Consider the following 17,802-nt stretch of genomic DNA (forward strand, 5'->3'; position numbering starts at 1 on the left):
GCGTATTTGGAAACCCCAAAACATTTATTGAACTTCAAATATTAAAGTGCATTTTTTACTACCTTGCACGTGTCTAGTACTAATAGTTTGTATAGCAAAAGACCCAAGTAAATAAAGGCAGATTTCCATAGTTTACCTAATGAATTGTTGGTTTATTGTTCGCAAATAAAATATACAAAATTACATTGCATCATAAAGTGGGGGGGCACTGGCAAAATAGGTGCCGTTGACAGGTAAAAGTTCACAGGTGACAAACTCAGAGTTTCCCATGCCATTCGCCTGTCCTTGTGGCGGCCATTGCCATTGACTTTCATTGCATGCCAAGTCCGTAGGATAATATCCAATCACTAAACTATAATATTTGGTTCTATTACACTATCGCAATACAGAAAGTGCCACGATCTCTTGCACTCTGCAATGGCGACTGATCCAAACAAGTTCAAAAGAAGCCGCTATCCTCAAACTAACGAAATACTACGAAACAAGCTTACGCAACTAAAGGCTGTATAATATTCAACTATATACCTAGGGATTGGAGCGGGAATGGGTGAATGGGTATTGGACAGGGATCGGGATCGGGATCGGGAGGGAGAGGACCGTAAATGTAAGTGTAAGTGTGTACAGATTAGTGGAGCTCCAACTAACGTTGCTCCCTACTCCTTTTTCGCCGCCAACTTGGACTGGGCAGCCGCCTCCTTCTTGTAGTTGGCCACATAAAAGGCACTGAACATGTAGGTGAACAGACCGGCATTGAATGTCAGCAGGGCGGCAATGGACTTGGGGAAGTTGCAGTTGGGCTGGAACTGGATCTGCAGCGTGTGCACGAAGATGATCAGGAATTGGACCTATGAAGAGCAGAAGGATTAGCCAGGACAACACACCATTTGAACCATCTGGTGGCACTCACAATCTGCAGGATGGTGATGTACTTCTTCCACCACAGATACTTCTGCACCTTGGGTCCCATCGCGGAGAGCAGATAGTAGGCATACATGATGATATGGATGAACGAGTTGATGAAGCCCAGCAGCGTGCCATGGCCGCCGGCAAAGTACTTCACACCGATGAAGGCGCAACAGGGCATCAGGGAGTGATGGTACAGATGGAGGAACGAGATCTGGCGCTGCTTCTTGCGCAGCACAAAGAACACAGTGTCCAGCAGCTCTGTGATCTTGGCAATGTAGTACAACCATACAGCGCGGGCCATCTGAAATTGAGAGAAGTGTTTATAATGTATAAAGGTATATGGACTTGGGGAATCTATAGCTACTCACCCTCATGGAAATTGGATCGGATTCGTACGGCACCGGCTGACAGCGGAAGTTGTAATGACCGCCCCAGCCGCCCTTGTAGCCCTCGTAGAAGAGCACCAAGCTGAGGATCACCTGGATGGCATTGTAGACCAGCAGCGTGTTCTTCAGTTCAAAGGGTTTGCGATCGCGCATATAGCGGGGTCCGGCGTACAGGCAGAAATAGAGGTAGGCGACAATGATCATGGCCAGCGGTCCGGGGGCATTCGAAAGGAACCAGCTCTGTAGGTATTAAGTAGGGAAAATCAGAGGAAAATTACGAGAAATTCAAATTTATTTCGTAAGTTTAAACATTTGGTAGATTGTTTAATTATACCTAATAATTTATTTGGATATTTAAAATACAAATTTAAGCAATACATTAACAAATATCAGAATGACATAACTGAAAATTATAATATTTAAAGACAACAAACTATAGAATCAAAGTTTAATCGTAAAGCCAGTTCTCAACTGGAAAGTTCTTCAACTAAATTATAAAATAATCAAATAATATAACTAGATTCGTTAGTTTTAAAGACCCACCTTGGTGCGCAGATCCTCGTGCTCCACAAAGAAGTTGACCATTCGGTCAACAATGGTTGTCGTTTCGTTTAGCCTGACCGACGACATTTTGCCAACTGTAAATGGAAAGTAATTGCAAAATTTATTAGTCTATATTATAGAAATATACTGGATATGGGGGATATTATGATGCACTGCCTTGTATTAGCACCTTCGGCGGCCGTGGAGATAGTTAATAGACGCGAAACGCATTCGATCTGTGTTTGGTTTAAACGCTTCGAGCATTTCCTGTTAATCAACGGAGCACACAAACAAATGCTGGCCAAGGCAAAGCCTCGCCTACGCTACGCCGGATCAGAATATACTAGCATATATGTATATAAATATATAGTGTATGGATGATTGCGGGTGCGAAATGTCATATTAGTTTAATCGTGTAAATCAGCCGTAGCTCTGCAAATTCCCATTAGTGCCATTAACCTGACGATTTATGTTGAAGTGGCGGAAAACCAAAAAAAAGTCGATCAGGCAAACAGTTTTTAAATTCACAATTTACCAAAAGTTCAGCCACCAACGAACTGTCGCATCAGCAATTCCTTGCTGCGCGTTTAATTCTTTCGGCCAACATTATGATTTACATTGCATTGTTGTTATTGTTGTTAAGTGGCGGTTAGCTGACGAAAACAAGGGACACGATGCGGCCGGCTTACGTGCCCAGAACTGGTTTCATGTTCATCGTTCGTTAACTTGGCCAAATTAGCCGCTGGTTCTCCACCTCCCTGCTTCTGGCTGCTGGAAAAACCCCGCCCGATATGACCACAGGAGGCAGGATAGTCCAAGGACAGCGCGGCAGGTCCATGCATCATTAATTTTATGGCTCAGGGAGGAGAAACTGGTTGTTCGATCGCAATTTTGATGTTTATGATATTCGCTTGGCTAGACAATGGAGCTCAGTTCAGCGTGAGTCCTTTGCTCAGTCACTACTCATCAATATTGCCAATATGAACAGGTTGTATCCTCTGATAACATTTACTTTTATTTACTTTATTTATAATATGAAGTTTATATTTCATTCAGTCTTCTTGTGGTTTTTGTTGTATGAACTGCAGTTGTAAAAATTTAAATAGTGGCAAGATATAAATGTGTTAAAATGCCTTAATCCTTTTTTAATAAAATAAAAAATGCATCAAACTTCATTGACTGAATTCTTTCAGTGTTGGATATGGGATATTTTATTTTTTGTGACCGAGCAAAACAAGTTCAAGTTTTTGTAAAGAGTTAAGAACTATTCCCTTTGTTTCTTTCGTATCTTTCCCGGAAGAATCACAAGAGACAGGATAGTCAAGGACAACCTTTGACAGGCCCAAGTGGCTATAATTTTAAGGTACTGTCTTCAGAGTGGACGGAGAAGAGACACTCTGGGAAACGTTAATGGTCGGTATTATTGGTCCTTTGGCAACTGTGACCCGGTGACTGGGCAGTTTCTCCCTCATAATGGCTCTCTTAACGCACCGCATTGGGCAACAAGCTGAGATCTTGGCCAAATAGCTGGCCCAGTTGGCGCATTCGTGTAACTCACTTGGCCATTTGAGCCATCATGTGGCCGGGCCCGGGGCTCTCTATTAATTACGTGGGCACCTGCCATCTATGACTCCGATTCGCACTCGCACTCCAAGTGAACGCCATTATGGAATCACCTCAGTGAGCGCCAGTTCGAGCGTTTTCTGTTCAGTCATCGCGCTCTTGGCTTGGAGCTGCGCGCGCCCAAAATGCATTCATTCAGCGAGATATTGACTAACGAGAATTTCGTCCGACTATTTGCATTTTATTCGAGTACCATTGTCGAGTGTTTTTGCAAGGCCGGCAGTTCCAATCGACCGCTACGAGGCAGGGCTTTTGAGGGTGTTAAGAAACCCATTTGAATTACTTTCCAGCCTTCAAAGTGGCCCAGAACTATGTAACTACCAGTGGAAAATTATGTTGTTTTCGAGTTTTTTGTAAGTAACAGGAAACTGGGAGTCAAGCACTTTATCGGTTATATCTATGCAAATATCCTAGTTCATTCGTTATAAACTTGTTTTATTTGCCTATGGTAATCGTTCTATAATCAATATATATGTGACTGCTCCACTAACCTGTTAATAATTTCCACTCGAAATACTCATCGATCGAATTTTACCGGCAAAACTCAAATAAAATAATAATAAGCGAAAATCGAAGCATTATATAATCAATATCAATATATATACTCTACCGGTTTGCCACGGTCAGGGGCGAAATTTAATTCTTGATTTATTCGACGATCGAGGGTTGAGCTTGGACTTGGACTTGGCTTTAGTTTTGGAACTTTCGACCGTCTAGAAGAAGAAGATCTTTTATGGCCATTTAGCAGTTATAAATAGTAGTTGGCTGATATTGAAGAATTCCAGTTTGAGTATCAGGAGACCATGTGGTTTCCCCTGGCCTTCCGGTCCCTGAGATCAGACTCTCTTCATCTCGTCACCGCCCAATAAAATCTCATCGGAATTGCTTGTAAAAGTTTTTGCCTATTTATTCGCCTATTCGATTTTTGTTTTATCCAAACGTTTGATGTTCGAAATGCAAATTAGCTTGGACTTTATGGCCAAAAAGCAAAAGGCAAGGAGAACTGTTTTGGTCAGCATTATTTTGCATATGAATTATAGAATTTGAATCCCGCCATTCCCGAAAAATCATAGGCACACCAAACTTTTGTGGCTCCGATCTCTTTTTTGCATAAAATCAGGCTAAGAATTGCGAAAAATTATCGCTATTTTTCCAGCAAAACTGCCAAGCATTTACCTGTCAATTAGCGATTGACAGTGAACGAGAGTGCGTGGCAGCAGCAACTGCGGCACCAAACCGAGTAAATATTAAATAAAGCCAAATAATGGCAGAGTAAATAAATAGAAATATCACCCGCCCCTGACGTCACATTCCAGTTTATTATTATGCGATAATCAGCATGGCCAGAAGTCGGCCGATAAATTCTAGACACGCGCCGCCCCAAAGAGTCGCACGTTTTGTTTCTGTCTCCAAGCTCTGGCCACCATTTTTGGTTTGCACAGCACATGTGGCGTATACGCAATGTGCGCCCACTATGCTTCACGGATTCCAAAAGCTAGGTTCTATACATTTACAGACTCTCTAGGCCTGGGCCCTGGTCTGATAAGAGGCCACAGAGCATCGCATCGCATCGCATTGCTCCGGAATGTTGAGGACGGGTCGCGCACAAAAGACAGGGCATAAAATTGAAGTTGAAGCCAGAGCGGCGGCCTCTGATCAAGCGATTGAATGGACCCAAAGGCAATGGCATCGGCATCGGCAACGCATTAAAAATCGCTACCAAGGTCGCACGTTTTGAGGAAACAAAAAACCGAAGCCGAAGCTGTAGCTGAAGCTGAAGCCCCAAAATCGAACCGAAGAGATCTCTCTTGCACTGGAGAGCAGTCACCATATTTTGTGCTCCCAGTTCGGTTTTTTCCTTCTTTTATTTTTGCTTTTTTGGGCGTGCCTATGCCGACTAGGCAAACATAAACAGCTCAACGGCGGCTATCGGAGGCGTATTATATGCCCACTGGCCGCTAAATGTTTCTTTTTCGTATGCAGATTGGAGTGTTATTGGCTTAACTATTTTGCATTAGCCTTAGTTTGTGCTCTGACCTTGAACTAGTCGCTAGAGCAAGTTGATGCAGGCGCATAAATTAGTCGATTTGAGCAATCGATCGATGACTTCCGTGTGGCTTAGCAGAAAAATTCCATTGGGAAAGTGAGATTAACTGGCTTGCGGGCATTCCTGGGAGCAATTACACACGGAATTGACAAGGTTTCCATTACAACAGAGCTCTCTGTGAGTGCTAATTGAGTCAATTCAGGTGCAATATATGTTGGCGATCGAGTGGGATCTACACCAGGCGCCGATTAGATCGGACATTCTACGCCCTCCGGTGATGAAGGCGATGCTAATATAAAAATTTTCCGCATTAGCTTTCTTCTCGACTTGAATTATTCAAATGTGGCCAATTTGTCGTTATAAATATGCAAGTGACTGTAAATATTCCTAAATATTGGCCCACCCCATCATGCACACGAAAAACAAGTCAAAGTTCGTCGCCTCAGTCTTTCGTTTGGTCAGCGACTGAATAAATTTCATCGCAGACAAATAGTCACTAATTGCGCATGCCACAAGCCGACTCAATATATTTCTATATATGTTATTTATCGATAGGGCGTCCCATCGATTGCCGTCTGGATGACAGGCCCTTCTTTTAATTATGATCAATTAGGTGCTTTGATATATGGAGGAAAAATACCGCGACAATTAACAGCTTTGGCAAAATAGCCAGCAAGTGGTTCGTTTCAGCGATCATTGTTTTCAATAACACTCGACTTCGTCATTATACTTGCTTCTGATATTAATGTCATTGCACTTGCAGTTTCAAGAGCCATTCTGGTCCGGCCCAAGGGTGCCCAGAGTGACCTAGTCATTCTTATAAGCAAGACGTCCCATTGGGTGCCCAACACAACCACCATAAATATTCATTCTCAGCGACTTCTGACCTCCAATATTTGCCACTGTCATCACCTACATCATCATCATCATTATCGCCATCGCCATCGCCATCGCCTTGTTCTGCCTTGCGATTTATTTACCTTGCCATTATTATCAACTTTTTTGTCGGCTTGTTGGGCAAACAAGGCACTCGCGGGCGCACTCGGCCGAAAGAAAATAAAACAAATTAAGAAATCCCAAACCAGATGGAAATTAGATGGATTTTTTTAACTGTAGGTGTGACCGCCGGCGCATGTGACCCCAATTGGATTCAAAATATTAAAATGTAATTTGCCAGGGCGAAGAAATGTCACCGAAGTGGTCATAAACATGGAGACAAGTCACCCGCGACTTTTTGTTAATTTCATTTTCGCTCTTTTTCGGGCTAAAGTCGACCGCCAACGTGCGAACGGATGTGCAGCAGAAACCTTTTGTGGACCCAAATCCCAGGCCTCGGCTCTGTGGGATACCAAGATAATTTCGGCTCCAGTCTCTAACTATCCCCCTCACGGCCCCAGAGAGAGAGAGACTGTTGACGTCTGTTGACGCCAAGAAAACAGCAATAAAATCATAAATAAACAAATTGTGCGCATGCGTGAACGTCAGCGCCAGTGCCTCTTTCCAAGGGCAGGCAACCGAATTACATTGGTGAAAAATGAAAAATATGGGTAACTGTGTATGCTCACACAAGGCGTGATCGGCCAATTCGGCTTTCATGAATGAACACATTTCGAAATAAAAGATCAACAAAACAGCAATAGTCAGTCAGTTAGTCGCCCAAATAAACTTGTCAGGTTCTTATCGCATCGCAACTTGGCCCAAAGTATAAACGTAAATGAGCAAGAGCTGACTTTGGGATTTCCGTTGATGTGTATCTCTTCGTTTAGCACTTCTTCTGATTGCTATTTATATATCGCAAACTTGTCCCAGTTGTTCCCATTGTGTCCGAAATGTAACGCGAAATTCAGGGCTAAAGAGGAGAGCTCACCATCGAAGATGATATAATGCCAGATGAAATCGGATGCGACATGCACTCGCAAAAAACAGTGGCAAGATATGGCAACGAATTAAGAGTTAATCGATCATCAATCAAGATATATTTTTTTCCTGTGCACAAATCGGGGCTAATGCAACTGGCAGAAGACAGTGGCAACTTGTTTTAGGTCGAGAGATGCCAGGGATTACAATAACGTTCAAAGTTGATCAATCGATGTGCGATTTACATATCAGTCGCATTAGCAATGTGATTGACTTGGCCCACACGAACCGACAACCTGCTGGCTAGGTTTGGGTATGGATTTTGGGTTTTGGGTCTTGGGTTTGGGGGCACCATCTTCATCTTCGGGGCGGGCATTACAGGTGATTTTGTAAGCCAGTTTTTTTTTTGTTTCCTATCCCGCTCCTCTCTTTCGAGGCCTGGCCAAAGCCGCCAACATGTTATTTATTTATACAATATTTAGTTTGTATTTTTCTTTCGAATTCGTCCATGCCCGGCTCTTTGGAGCTGCTTTGGGTTTCGCAATGACCCCAAAAAAAATGTCTCAAAATCTTTAACAGGTTGCCCCAAAACATAAGCAGAGCGTGTGCGCATAATTTAGCATAAAATCTTAACACAATTTCCCATTGTATTTCATGTTCTTTAGCACTTGCCTTTCTGTTGAATTTATTGAATAATTTCTCGTGACGAAATATTGAACGGACGGATATGTCTGTGGCTTATTTGCGGCACGACACGGCACACGGCACAAATGCACACGAGAATCCAGCAAAGAACGAACACTAAAACGGCGTTGGGATTCTGTTATCCTTCGAGGTAATATCACGTATACGCGACGTTGGCGGCCAGAACACAGAGAACACAAGGCGGCAGAAGGCAGATCTCGGCCAGCTCCACGAGTACCCTAGCGATTACTTGGCAGTTGGCGCTCCGACAGCAGACTAAGCGATATCCGGGCCCTACAAGCCGTCTTCTATGCGCCGCGGCCACAGATACAGATACAGATACACAGATGAACAGATACACCAGTTTCGGATTCGGATTCGCAGTCGCAGTCGCAATCGGATTCGGTTTCAAACTCGGCTCTGTTCGGCACCCGATGATCATCAGCGAACAGGTGAGCATTTCATATGGCAGTCATTGCATGTTTTTGAGGGCCAGTTCTAGGATCTGCGTTGAGAACACTTTGGCTAATTACCCAACGATCGCAGCGGCGAAGGTGGCGTGAAATGTATGCAGACATTAATTAGATGTCGATGTTAACGAATGTACTAGACGACCGCCTTCTCCCGTGGCGCAACTATTTTTAAATCGAAGGGAGAGAATGTTGCAGTGGGCCAAATCATAGCAGCCAGCTCTACTCCGGGCGGGCATTCATCACTGGAAGCGGGAGTTAAATGCTACTAGATGTGCAAAAGCGATTGTGCAATTAAATGGCCCCAAAATGCCTCCCAGCCAAAGGGGCACGGAGCAGAGTCGAGCTTCCAGTGGCCACTTGATGCATTTCAGCCACGTCATTCCCTCACTCACTCTCCAAGACGGCGGCATTGCAGTGCCAACTGCATTACACATTGTTCGGGACTGAAAAGAAGTCTACAATTGCCGAGACGCACTGACTCCGACTCCAACTCCGACTCCGACTCCGACTCCCTGACATTTGGCTCCATCGCTAATTGCTCAATCAAAGAAAAGAAAACAAAGCAATAAAAAAAATGCAGGTTCGAGCCTCATTTGGTTGTCAAGTGATTGCCGCCGGGCCACGCCCTCGCTTCCCCCACAAAATACAAATAATTTCCAATATACAAGTGAATGTGGATATAAAAACAACGTGCGAGGGGCCTGCACTTTGCCAAAACAAAATTTCATCAATCGATTCATTCACAGATCGCTGACGCCTTTTAATCTTTGGATTTGCGATCCGGCCGATGCCTAATTCAGCTTTACCTGTGGCTTCATCGAGCTTCCGCTATTGCGAAGGTCGCCGGCGTTGGAATGCCCGACGCGTGCCCGAATCTCATTTGTGCGGCGGCGGGTGCTTCAACTCATTTCAATTGCTAAATATTTTTTGGCAATTCGATGAAGATTCTACGCAACATTTTGTACATAAATGTTAACGAACTATCCATCTGAACTGTTTTCAAGGCGGGCCGGGCAATACAGTTCCATTTCCCGAAGTTTGGTTGTCTCCAAATTATCCATCTTACAATCATATCGATACACTTTACAATCAGGTTCAGGTTTACGTTCAGGTTAAAGATGCTCGACTGTGTTTCCTGATCGCCATTCAATCAAACAGTTCATTGTTTAGGCAACGATTTCCGTAAATTTTCCATACGAATTTTCACTTTGGGTCTTCGGGCCAAGCCATTTCAAAGTCAATGTCACCTGGCGGAAACAAGAGACTTCGGACACGAACTGGCTGCGATGCCCCGGAGCATCGATTTGAAGATACGACTGCTGCTGTTCATTTAACGACTTATTCGATTAGAGGTTTTTATTCAAAGTTTGTTTTATTTCACAGACATCACCTTTACAACAAATGCGAATAAAAACAAAAAAGGAAGCTTAACTCCAGAAAGCTGAAGTTTGTATTCTCTAACAGTTTGCAATTGGTTTAGGAGCTAAAGTTAAAATTAATCATCACTAAGCCCAAAAAATCATGAATATTTTAATATTTTATAATTAAATAACAAGGAATTGAATTGTGAATCGAAATGTATATGACACTTGGCAATCACTGATGTTTTTTTTTTGGAAAATTTAAAGTTAAAAATCTCATAACTAAGTCAAAAAAGCATCAATTTAAATTCAGAAAGTTGTTTTGTTTTTAGAAGGTTAATAAATCTGAATACTAAATATTACATTTGAAAAATTTCGAATTTTTGTAAATTTTTGAAAATTTTAACCCCTGATAACAATTTGAAATTTTGAAAAAATTTTTGAAAATTTATTTTTCAACCAGACATGTCTAGAACGACTCGACTGTTGATTCTGATCAAGAATATATATGATTTATAGGGTCGGAAATGACTGCTTCACTGATACAAATTATAATACCCTTGGAAAGGGTATAAAAAAAGAAATAACATACTGCCAGTCTTTTGTTGCGTACATTATACGGCTTTAATGTTTTTGAACTTGACAAGATAGCTTAATTTGCATGAAAATCATCCGACTGGGGATTTCTGCAAGAATACAATTGATTGAGCAAAAAATGCTGCCCCTTCCTTGCCTTGTTTTGCTCCTAATTTTCTAATTTTGGCTTGTCCCTACGTGTTTTTTTTGTGGCAATTCTTTAAGCAATCGCCTGCGTACATTAAAACTCAATTAATGCGTAACACTTAGAGAACACGGTCAAAAAAAGAGCAATGAAGAAAAAAGCGCAGCCCGGTAATCTTGGCCAGCACCAGACTTTGAGTCCACGTCCGAGTCCGAGTCCGAGGTGAACTGAGGCTGATTGGAAATCAATGAACTAACGAACTGGACACACAGCGGATGCTAGCAACAGCCTTGACCATAACACTTAAACGCCAAAAACCTTCAAAGACCAGTTGCCACTTGCTGGCTGTCAGTCAGTCAGTCTCGCACTCAGTCTGCGCCGGTCTGAGTCGATGTTTATTGAATTTAACGCATAAAGCAACTGCACAAGACCATTAATAAACAGTCGAAAGCCGAGCTGAAACTGGGTGGCGGCATGAACTCTCCATACGCATTCGAAGTTTATCGACATTGAACTGCACACCACCAGACACACACAAACTCGGTCTCGGTCTGGGTCTCAGTTTCTGATATAGATGCATATCTCATAATTACGATGACAGCCAAATACATAAATCGACGCAGCTTCTCTTCCGGCTGGCCCAGTGCTCCGAAGAGCAGGTGACCACACTGACCGACTTGGTCAAACAATTTGTCCAATTAAATGTGATGGGAAGTAATTAGAGTACATACATGTCGCGTGCATTGGTCTTTAATTGAAAGTGAAAGCACAGAAAATGCGTCGAATTTTCAGGTAAACGTAGACAGTCTGAATTGAAGATGACACTTGAGTAAATCAGTACGAAAAAGAGTAGGTAAACTTAAAGGTTACATCCCAAATGCGAAGGTGAGACCATTTCCCCACCTGGCATTCATTTGCATTTTTGATTCAGCGCAAAGTTTTGGGGAAACTGTGTAGGGTGTTTTATGATCTCCGGACCCCTAACCATAAAACGTAAAATGCTTTGGCTTTCAGTAGTATTTTTTTATAGTTTAAATATATAGCTGGGGAGGAGTGGAACGAACATGTTGTCGTATGGATCGAATGAACAGTGATGCTTCAATTATATAGTTATCAGTAATCAAAGTCATTTCCAAAACAGATAAGAAAATATAAACTATAACAGATTTAAATTAGTTCAAAATGGATTGATTTAATGATCTTTTTAAAGAGGCAACATTATAATAAGTAAAACAACATTTTCGTTGGGATAGTTTCAATTTACTTTCGTCTTTTGTCCTAGTAAGTTTTCGTTGGTAGACTCTTAAACTGATCATTATTTAAATATATTTTAAATAAAGAACTCCTAAATTATTGTAGTAGGAGAAGGTAGTGATCATCATGCCCAAGCTCTACTGTACCATTTAGCTATGCACATGCTTATGGCTCATTAAAACATTTTTAAGATATTTCTCTTTGACTTTGTTCGGATTTCTCCCATTTTGCTCAACTTCCGAATTGATATTCGCCCATTTTTTTCACCAAGTCATTTGGATTTATTATTTTTTACTTTATTTTTGTGATGTTGAACTTGAATTTGTGGAGTTAAAAACAAAAATAAATGCTGCAATAGCATTTAGTTGAAAGACACGTGCCGACAACTTGTCAAGTACAAAGTTCGATTATTTGCGAATAAAATAATAAAAGGCTTAACGATCTGCGGATTCATTAATAGAAACTGGCACATAATGAAGACAATGACGCCGCATAGAACACAGGGCAGCGGAGGAAGGGAATCGGATGCGAGATCCGAGACTAGACCACGGCTGCTCACTCGATCAAGGGGGTCAAAGTCAACTCTCGAGATCCGCACAGCATTCGCCCAGTCATCAGCCGAAAAGCGTTGTGCCCTCGCCAGACAGACTGAACTCAACTAATAACCCCGATGATGCCGATTTCTAGTTCTCTGGGGCGATATATTTATGGCGAAGCATTAGGGTGATGGTAACCGTTGCCTCATTGCTATAAAATATGCGAATTATGCAGATATATCCCCAATTCCGAGCAGTAGAAACGATCTGATTGAGAAGTCTTTTCAGATTTTTATTGTTTTGATTCGCTTTTATGATGTATATATAGTAAGATAATATCTATGGCTCCAATGCGCCCTCCTGGTTTGTGTGTGTATGTGTTTGTGGGGATGAGTGCGTATAAGTGATGTGTAAGTGTAAATTCAGACCTCATTTGAATGTGTTGTTTTTATTACTCTATAAACCCCTAATAACTCGAAAGCAACAAAAGGGTCTTCTAATTGCATAACTTAAAGTAGAAATTGCTTGGCTGGCTTTTCAAAAACGATTTTTTAGCAATGGTAGCCCTGAGCGAACCTTAGCTTGCTGAGGTTCAACCAATAGCAGCTGCTAGCAACTCTACCCAACTTAGAGTAAGATTAAGTAAACGATTGGAAATTTTATAAATAATTGTACATGTATTAATTAATCTAGCGGAGAATCCATTCGACAATCAACTGTTTCGCTACTATTCATTTCTAAAATTTAGCAGGATCTTGATGATAAATGCGCATAAATTTGAAGTTATGTTTCTTTGTGTCGTGAATTTGCTTCTGTCGGACTCGTATAACAAGGTACAAATGCTCACCAAACGCTAAAAAGGCTGCATTGTAAAACTGCGCTAGTTCGCTTTAATTAATGTTTTATGAGTAATTATGCATGGATTGTATGTGGTTACTCTTTCTGATGATTGTTCCTTGGCATTTCACTCCAGCTTCTAGAAGGTTATTGGTTCTATGGGAACGGTGCACTCGCTGTACATCACTCGGTACATTGCCATTTCGGATATCCCATGGTAATGCACGAAGGCGGCCGCAATGACCAGTATGTGGAATATCTGATGAGATTGACCCTGCAAGGAACCAACGCAAAGTAGGGAAGGCCTAGAGGTTGCAGGTATGTTTTCAAGTCTTACCCAAATGTCAAACTTTCCGGGGAACCAGCGCTCGGGGACACGGAGTGCATACATAAGAGCACCCAGGATGTAGAGCAGGCCTATATCAATGTTTTTTTTTTTTACATTATAAAACATATTTTCATGTCTCTCCTTTCCAGGAGGCACACTTACCCATGAGAATTAGCCAACCCAGACTGGCGCGGCTCATTTGGCTGAACCAGCCCTCCATGATGCTGTAGTGAATCGCTGGAATAACACCGGACAGGCCAAAGCTCATGAACACGCCCGCGCGCAATGGCCGAAGTCCCGGCTCCGAGAACTTGTCCCACAGCGAGACAACGATGGAGAGAACGCCCAGCACACACACCACCGACAGGTATATGACCTTCGGCTGGTAATGACAGTAAAAGCCATAGTACAGCCAGGGTACAAAGGAGCCCATGATCAGCAGTGCAATTCCACAGTAGTCTAGTCTGCAAGCACATACATCAAATAATTAATACCAGTTAAACCGTTAAATGATGCAGTAGCTACTTACTTAGAAAACAGTCTTCCCATCTCTACGGAGTGACAGCTAAGTGTGTGAAAGGCAAACGAGAATCCCAGGCACACAATGGCCCCGATGAAGAAGGCGCCGAAAACGATCTTCTCTTGTGTTTGAATCTCCACCGACGGTCGGGTTATGAAGTAAGTAGCTACGCCAATGAATGCGATGCAGCCCAGCAGATGTGTCCAGATGTTGCCCGTTTCCGTGTGGACACGGAATATCGATTTGAAGCAAGCGCGGAACGAGGGCAAAGGTGGGCGATGACCACGGTGCAGGAAGTCGTTATCCTGCAGCCATTTAGGTAGGTTTTTATAGTGGCAAACCTTCCAGCTAGCCTCCCAGACCTAAAATGAAAAGATAAGTGATATTAGTTGGATGCAAAGTACAGGACAGTAGCTACAATAAAGGAAAACAAAACTACCATAAAAAAAAAAACAACAAAACAAGGCACTTGAATTATTTATTTAACTGGAAACTGCTGCAAAATCACAAAACAATTGCATGGAATCTTGCACCTAATCCTTTCCTCAATTTGGCAGGACCATATATCTTACCTTGCGAACAAACTCCTCCGCCTGCTCAGCGGCATTGTGGGCCAGTGCGCCCAGGTCTATTTCATCGGATAGAACGCCAGCCTTCAGCACTTCCGTCATCTGAGAAAAATATTGATAAGACATTAAAATGTAAGCTTAGAATACTTCGAGCAGGATGTCAAAGGAAATCTAAAATCGAATGGGACTAACATTTCCGCCTGCCTTCGACTCAATTGCGTCCTCTATCTGGCTTCTCTTGGCGATTATCTGATTCTTGACCAAATTCCGGCTCTGGGTCCGGGTTCATCCGCACCACAATCTCTGGCTGCGTCTGGAGCTTGTCGTCGGGCATCTCGAGCGGCCAGCAGAGATTCATGCAAAACTAAAACTAAGAGTGCGAAACAACAAGTGTTCGTACTTTGAAACTTGTGGCAGTCGCATACTTATTTAAAACAATTTGTTTAAACGCTGTCAGCAGAGCACGAGAATTCACAGAGTGCGTCAAACGATAAGATAAGCGCGCCCGAGCCTGTCTCTCTTTTTCTCTCTCTGCAGCATTATCAGCGACGCATCTAACGCTGAATGCCTAGTTGGAGCGGGAAGGGCCAAGCCGACGCTTCGCGCGCTTAATCCCCTCGTAACCTTTCAAGCCGTTGCTTAAAGGCACGACGAAATAGCCTGATGGGCCAAGTACAAAACCCGAATCAGGAAAACATACTTGACAGCCGGCAAGTAAAGAAAAAGATAAGGCTCTTCTTTCTGATTGCGGTGGAATGGGCCACAAAATGGGCAATTTGATTTATCATAGAGCCAAGATAAGGTTTTACACTGAAGCAGAACCGTGACTAAGGAGAGCACCACCTGTGCATTGAGGCAATGCAATGGCCTCAATGTGGGCCAATCGTCGTCGATAAGAGTCCGACATTCAAATGACAGTCGGAAAAGTTCGGCTAACAAGTGGTTGATGATAACCACTGGCTGGCGGGTCAGCGATAAGAGTATTCCCACAGATGGCTGCGCAAATCGATTAACTGCAAATTTTCCGTCAACCAACACTCACCTCCGCCTCAATGAGCTGGGTGTCCTCGGGGGTAGAGGGCAGAGGACAGCCTGCATCATCCTCCTCGCCCAGCTCGTCGTCGTACTCCAGTAGATCCAAGTCATTGGCGCTTAGCGAATCCTCGGGTCCCCAGCCGCGACGTTTGCGCAGTATCATCTTCACTTGTTCGAAGATGTCCTCCTCCACCTCGTCGCTGCCACTGCCTCGCAGCGTGGCCGTGGTGGTGGTCACCGCCTCCGCGGAGGAGTTCCCGGCAGAGTCCATGCCAAAGGTGGTCTTAACGTTGGTGGTCACCTCCACCTCGGCGTTGCTCATGTTGCCCGTCGAGCTCTGGCGCTCCAGCAGATTCGTGGCTGAGTCCATGGCGATCTTAAAATCCCTGGACTACCTTTGTGAAGCCTCCAAAAAGAAGATTCTGAAATTTAAATACGCTCTGATCAGTTACTAGATACTTCGAAATTTTGTTTATTTTCAGAATCGTTTGTAAGTTCAACGCAGCCGTCGCCAGCTGAATGGGAAAACTTGATATTTGATATAGTATGAATTTATTTGTTTATTAGCTTGCCCTGATCCCCGCCAATTGCCCAGCCATATAGTATAGTGTCGTGTGACCTTTGGATCCCACGATGTGTGAACACTGTACATGGTGTACTTATATATCTTTTGCTTTTCTGTTTGTGTAGCTGTGTTGTTGATCATATCGTTTAGCGAGTTAGCTTGCCAATTAAAGTTTTACATAAGATCATTGATGGGAACGGGAGCGCGGGGTTAATGTGCAATCTGCACTAGAGAAGTTTTCCATCGATAAGCAGCCAAGTGCAGGGCCACGTGGAGTGCGTGGTGTCGTGACTGGGATTTGACCCCCACCTGCGCACTCTAGTTTTTTTCCCCGAACTAAGTTTTGGGGCAATTGGTGTCACAACACTTGGGGCAACTAGGGGTTAACGTTCATTTCACCGTTGCACTCCCAGTACGTCACTCACTTCTCGAAAGTCGCGCGATGGGCGTAACTTCAACTGAAGGCGCTGGAAGTTATCACTGGCGCTGGGAAAAGCACGCTGCACTTGATTTAATTAGATGCAAAAATAGTTTTCTTCATGTGTTTTTCATAAATTTTCTTGCTAGTGTGGCTGTATATTCGAAAAGGAAAATCTCAAACAACCATATGTTCCAGCATTAAAAGGGTAAATTTTCTCGTGGGCATGCGGTCACTCTGGACCGGACAGCTGTTGACACATCTGCTTCTGGAAACTTGGTCGAGAAGTCTGGCAACGCCACAAAGTGGCGCCGACATTCAAAGCAAGCTGAGAGTGAAGTCACGTTGCAGTCGGCAAACAATGTACTTTCATTATTAGTCAAACATTGTTAGTCACTTACGGCTTTTTAATGGCAGTCAATGGGGTGATAATTTTGCCTGCTAAATAGTATTATTTACCCTAATATTTTACAAACAAATTATTTTCATGGGAAACTGCCGACCATGACGGAATTACAAAATTGCTAAATATAATAATAAACTCTTTCTTGTTTTTTGAATAAATTATTGGTTCCTCATTGGGTTAAATGAATGGAAAGTACAAAAATATATTTAAACTACCATTTGTTATGGTCCCTTATTTATGCCAAAGAAATATATGTATTTAATTAATAGGTTTAATCAATCTATTATTCTATAGCTGATTCGAATTTATACGGAAAAATAACTACACAAATCTTTGTAAGTCCCTTATGATATTATATATATTCTTATATTATATAACATCTTTTATAAAAGGAAAGTTACCTCAAAAGTTATAGTTATGATGTCGCGAAAGGCGATTGTTGGCAAATTCCCATGTTAAAACGCGGGATTAAATTATATTTAAGTATTCATACACACATGTCACTATTATTTTCCGAGTGCCGAAAAAGCTCGTGGCAAAACACTTAAGTATATTATTATTTTTGTATAAATCTAAAACAAGCTCAGCTCAAATCTAGTTTCGATATAATTTGTATGGAAAAGCTTTAATTAGGAGCTCTTAGATTGCATAAAAACCAAAAGGTGTTTCAAAAGTTGATAATGACATAATTTTAAGTTAACCTTTTTCATTTATGTATAATTATACTTAAAAT

At 42.5% G+C, this 17,802-nt stretch overlaps 2 protein-coding genes across 5 annotated transcripts; both read right to left on the bottom strand.

Moving 5' to 3' along the window:
• Positions 1-122: 122 nt before the first annotated feature.
• On the bottom strand, positions 123-8,408 carry LOC110188643 (very long chain fatty acid elongase AAEL008004). Of its 2 annotated transcripts, none has more exons than XM_020958418.2 (5): positions 8,035-8,408; positions 1,836-1,930; positions 1,275-1,532; positions 908-1,207; positions 123-845 (listed from the first exon to the last, which is right to left on the bottom strand). In XM_020958418.2, exons 2-5 carry the CDS (start codon positions 1,920-1,922, stop codon positions 654-656), a joined length of 837 nt encoding a protein of 278 aa, XP_020814077.1. In that variant the 5' UTR covers positions 1,923-1,930; positions 8,035-8,408; the 3' UTR covers positions 123-653. The 2 variants fall into 2 exon arrangements, with proteins under 2 accessions (XP_020814077.1, XP_020814078.1); XM_020958419.2 differs by lacking the exon at positions 8,035-8,408 and adding an exon at positions 2,026-2,049.
• A 4,254-nt stretch (positions 8,409-12,662) lies between these two features.
• AdipoR (adiponectin receptor) lies at positions 12,663-16,887 on the bottom strand. Of its 3 annotated transcripts, none has more exons than XM_020958260.2 (7): positions 16,671-16,887; positions 15,688-16,102; positions 14,649-14,747; positions 14,086-14,438; positions 13,719-14,020; positions 13,566-13,645; positions 12,663-13,502 (listed from the first exon to the last, which is right to left on the bottom strand). In XM_020958260.2, exons 2-7 carry the CDS (start codon positions 16,048-16,050, stop codon positions 13,368-13,370), a joined length of 1,332 nt encoding a protein of 443 aa, XP_020813919.2. In that variant the 5' UTR covers positions 16,051-16,102; positions 16,671-16,887; the 3' UTR covers positions 12,663-13,367. The 3 variants fall into 3 exon arrangements, with proteins under 3 accessions (XP_020813919.2, XP_020813921.2, XP_020813920.2); XM_020958262.2 differs by having other exon boundaries at positions 14,838-16,102; positions 16,671-16,850; XM_020958261.2 differs by lacking the exon at positions 14,649-14,747 and having other exon boundaries at positions 16,671-16,850.
• Positions 16,888-17,802: the final 915 nt, after the last annotated feature.

Source organism: Drosophila serrata, unplaced genomic scaffold (genome assembly GCF_035046125.1).
Source record: "Drosophila serrata isolate PLE 108 unplaced genomic scaffold, ASM3504612v1 contig_241, whole genome shotgun sequence".
In the NCBI taxonomy this organism is placed as follows: domain Eukaryota; kingdom Metazoa; phylum Arthropoda; class Insecta; order Diptera; family Drosophilidae; genus Drosophila; species Drosophila serrata.

What these genes read in the sequence shown, in the direction of transcription:
- AdipoR (XM_020958260.2), bottom strand. Translation starts at nt 16,050, where the DNA reads ATGGACTCAGCCACGAATCTGCTGGAGCGCCAGAGCTCGACGGGCAAC. An exon ending in ATGGGAAGACTGTTTTCTAA is followed by an intron (nt 14,021 to 14,085) that starts GTAAGTAGCTAC and finishes ATGTGCTTGCAG; the next exon opens with ACTAGACTACTGTGGAATTG. An exon ending in CCGGAAAGTTTGACATTTGG is followed by an intron (nt 13,503 to 13,565) that starts GTAAGACTTGAA and finishes GGTTCCTTGCAG; the next exon opens with GGTCAATCTCATCAGATATT.
- LOC110188643 (XM_020958418.2), bottom strand. Translation starts at nt 1,922, where the DNA reads ATGTCGTCGGTCAGGCTAAACGAAACGACAACCATTGTTGACCGAATG. An exon ending in ACGAGGATCTGCGCACCAAG is followed by an intron (nt 1,533 to 1,835) that starts GTGGGTCTTTAA and finishes TAATACCTACAG; the next exon opens with AGCTGGTTCCTTTCGAATGC. An exon ending in ACATCACCATCCTGCAGATT is followed by an intron (nt 846 to 907) that starts GTGAGTGCCACC and finishes TGCTCTTCATAG; the next exon opens with GTCCAATTCCTGATCATCTT.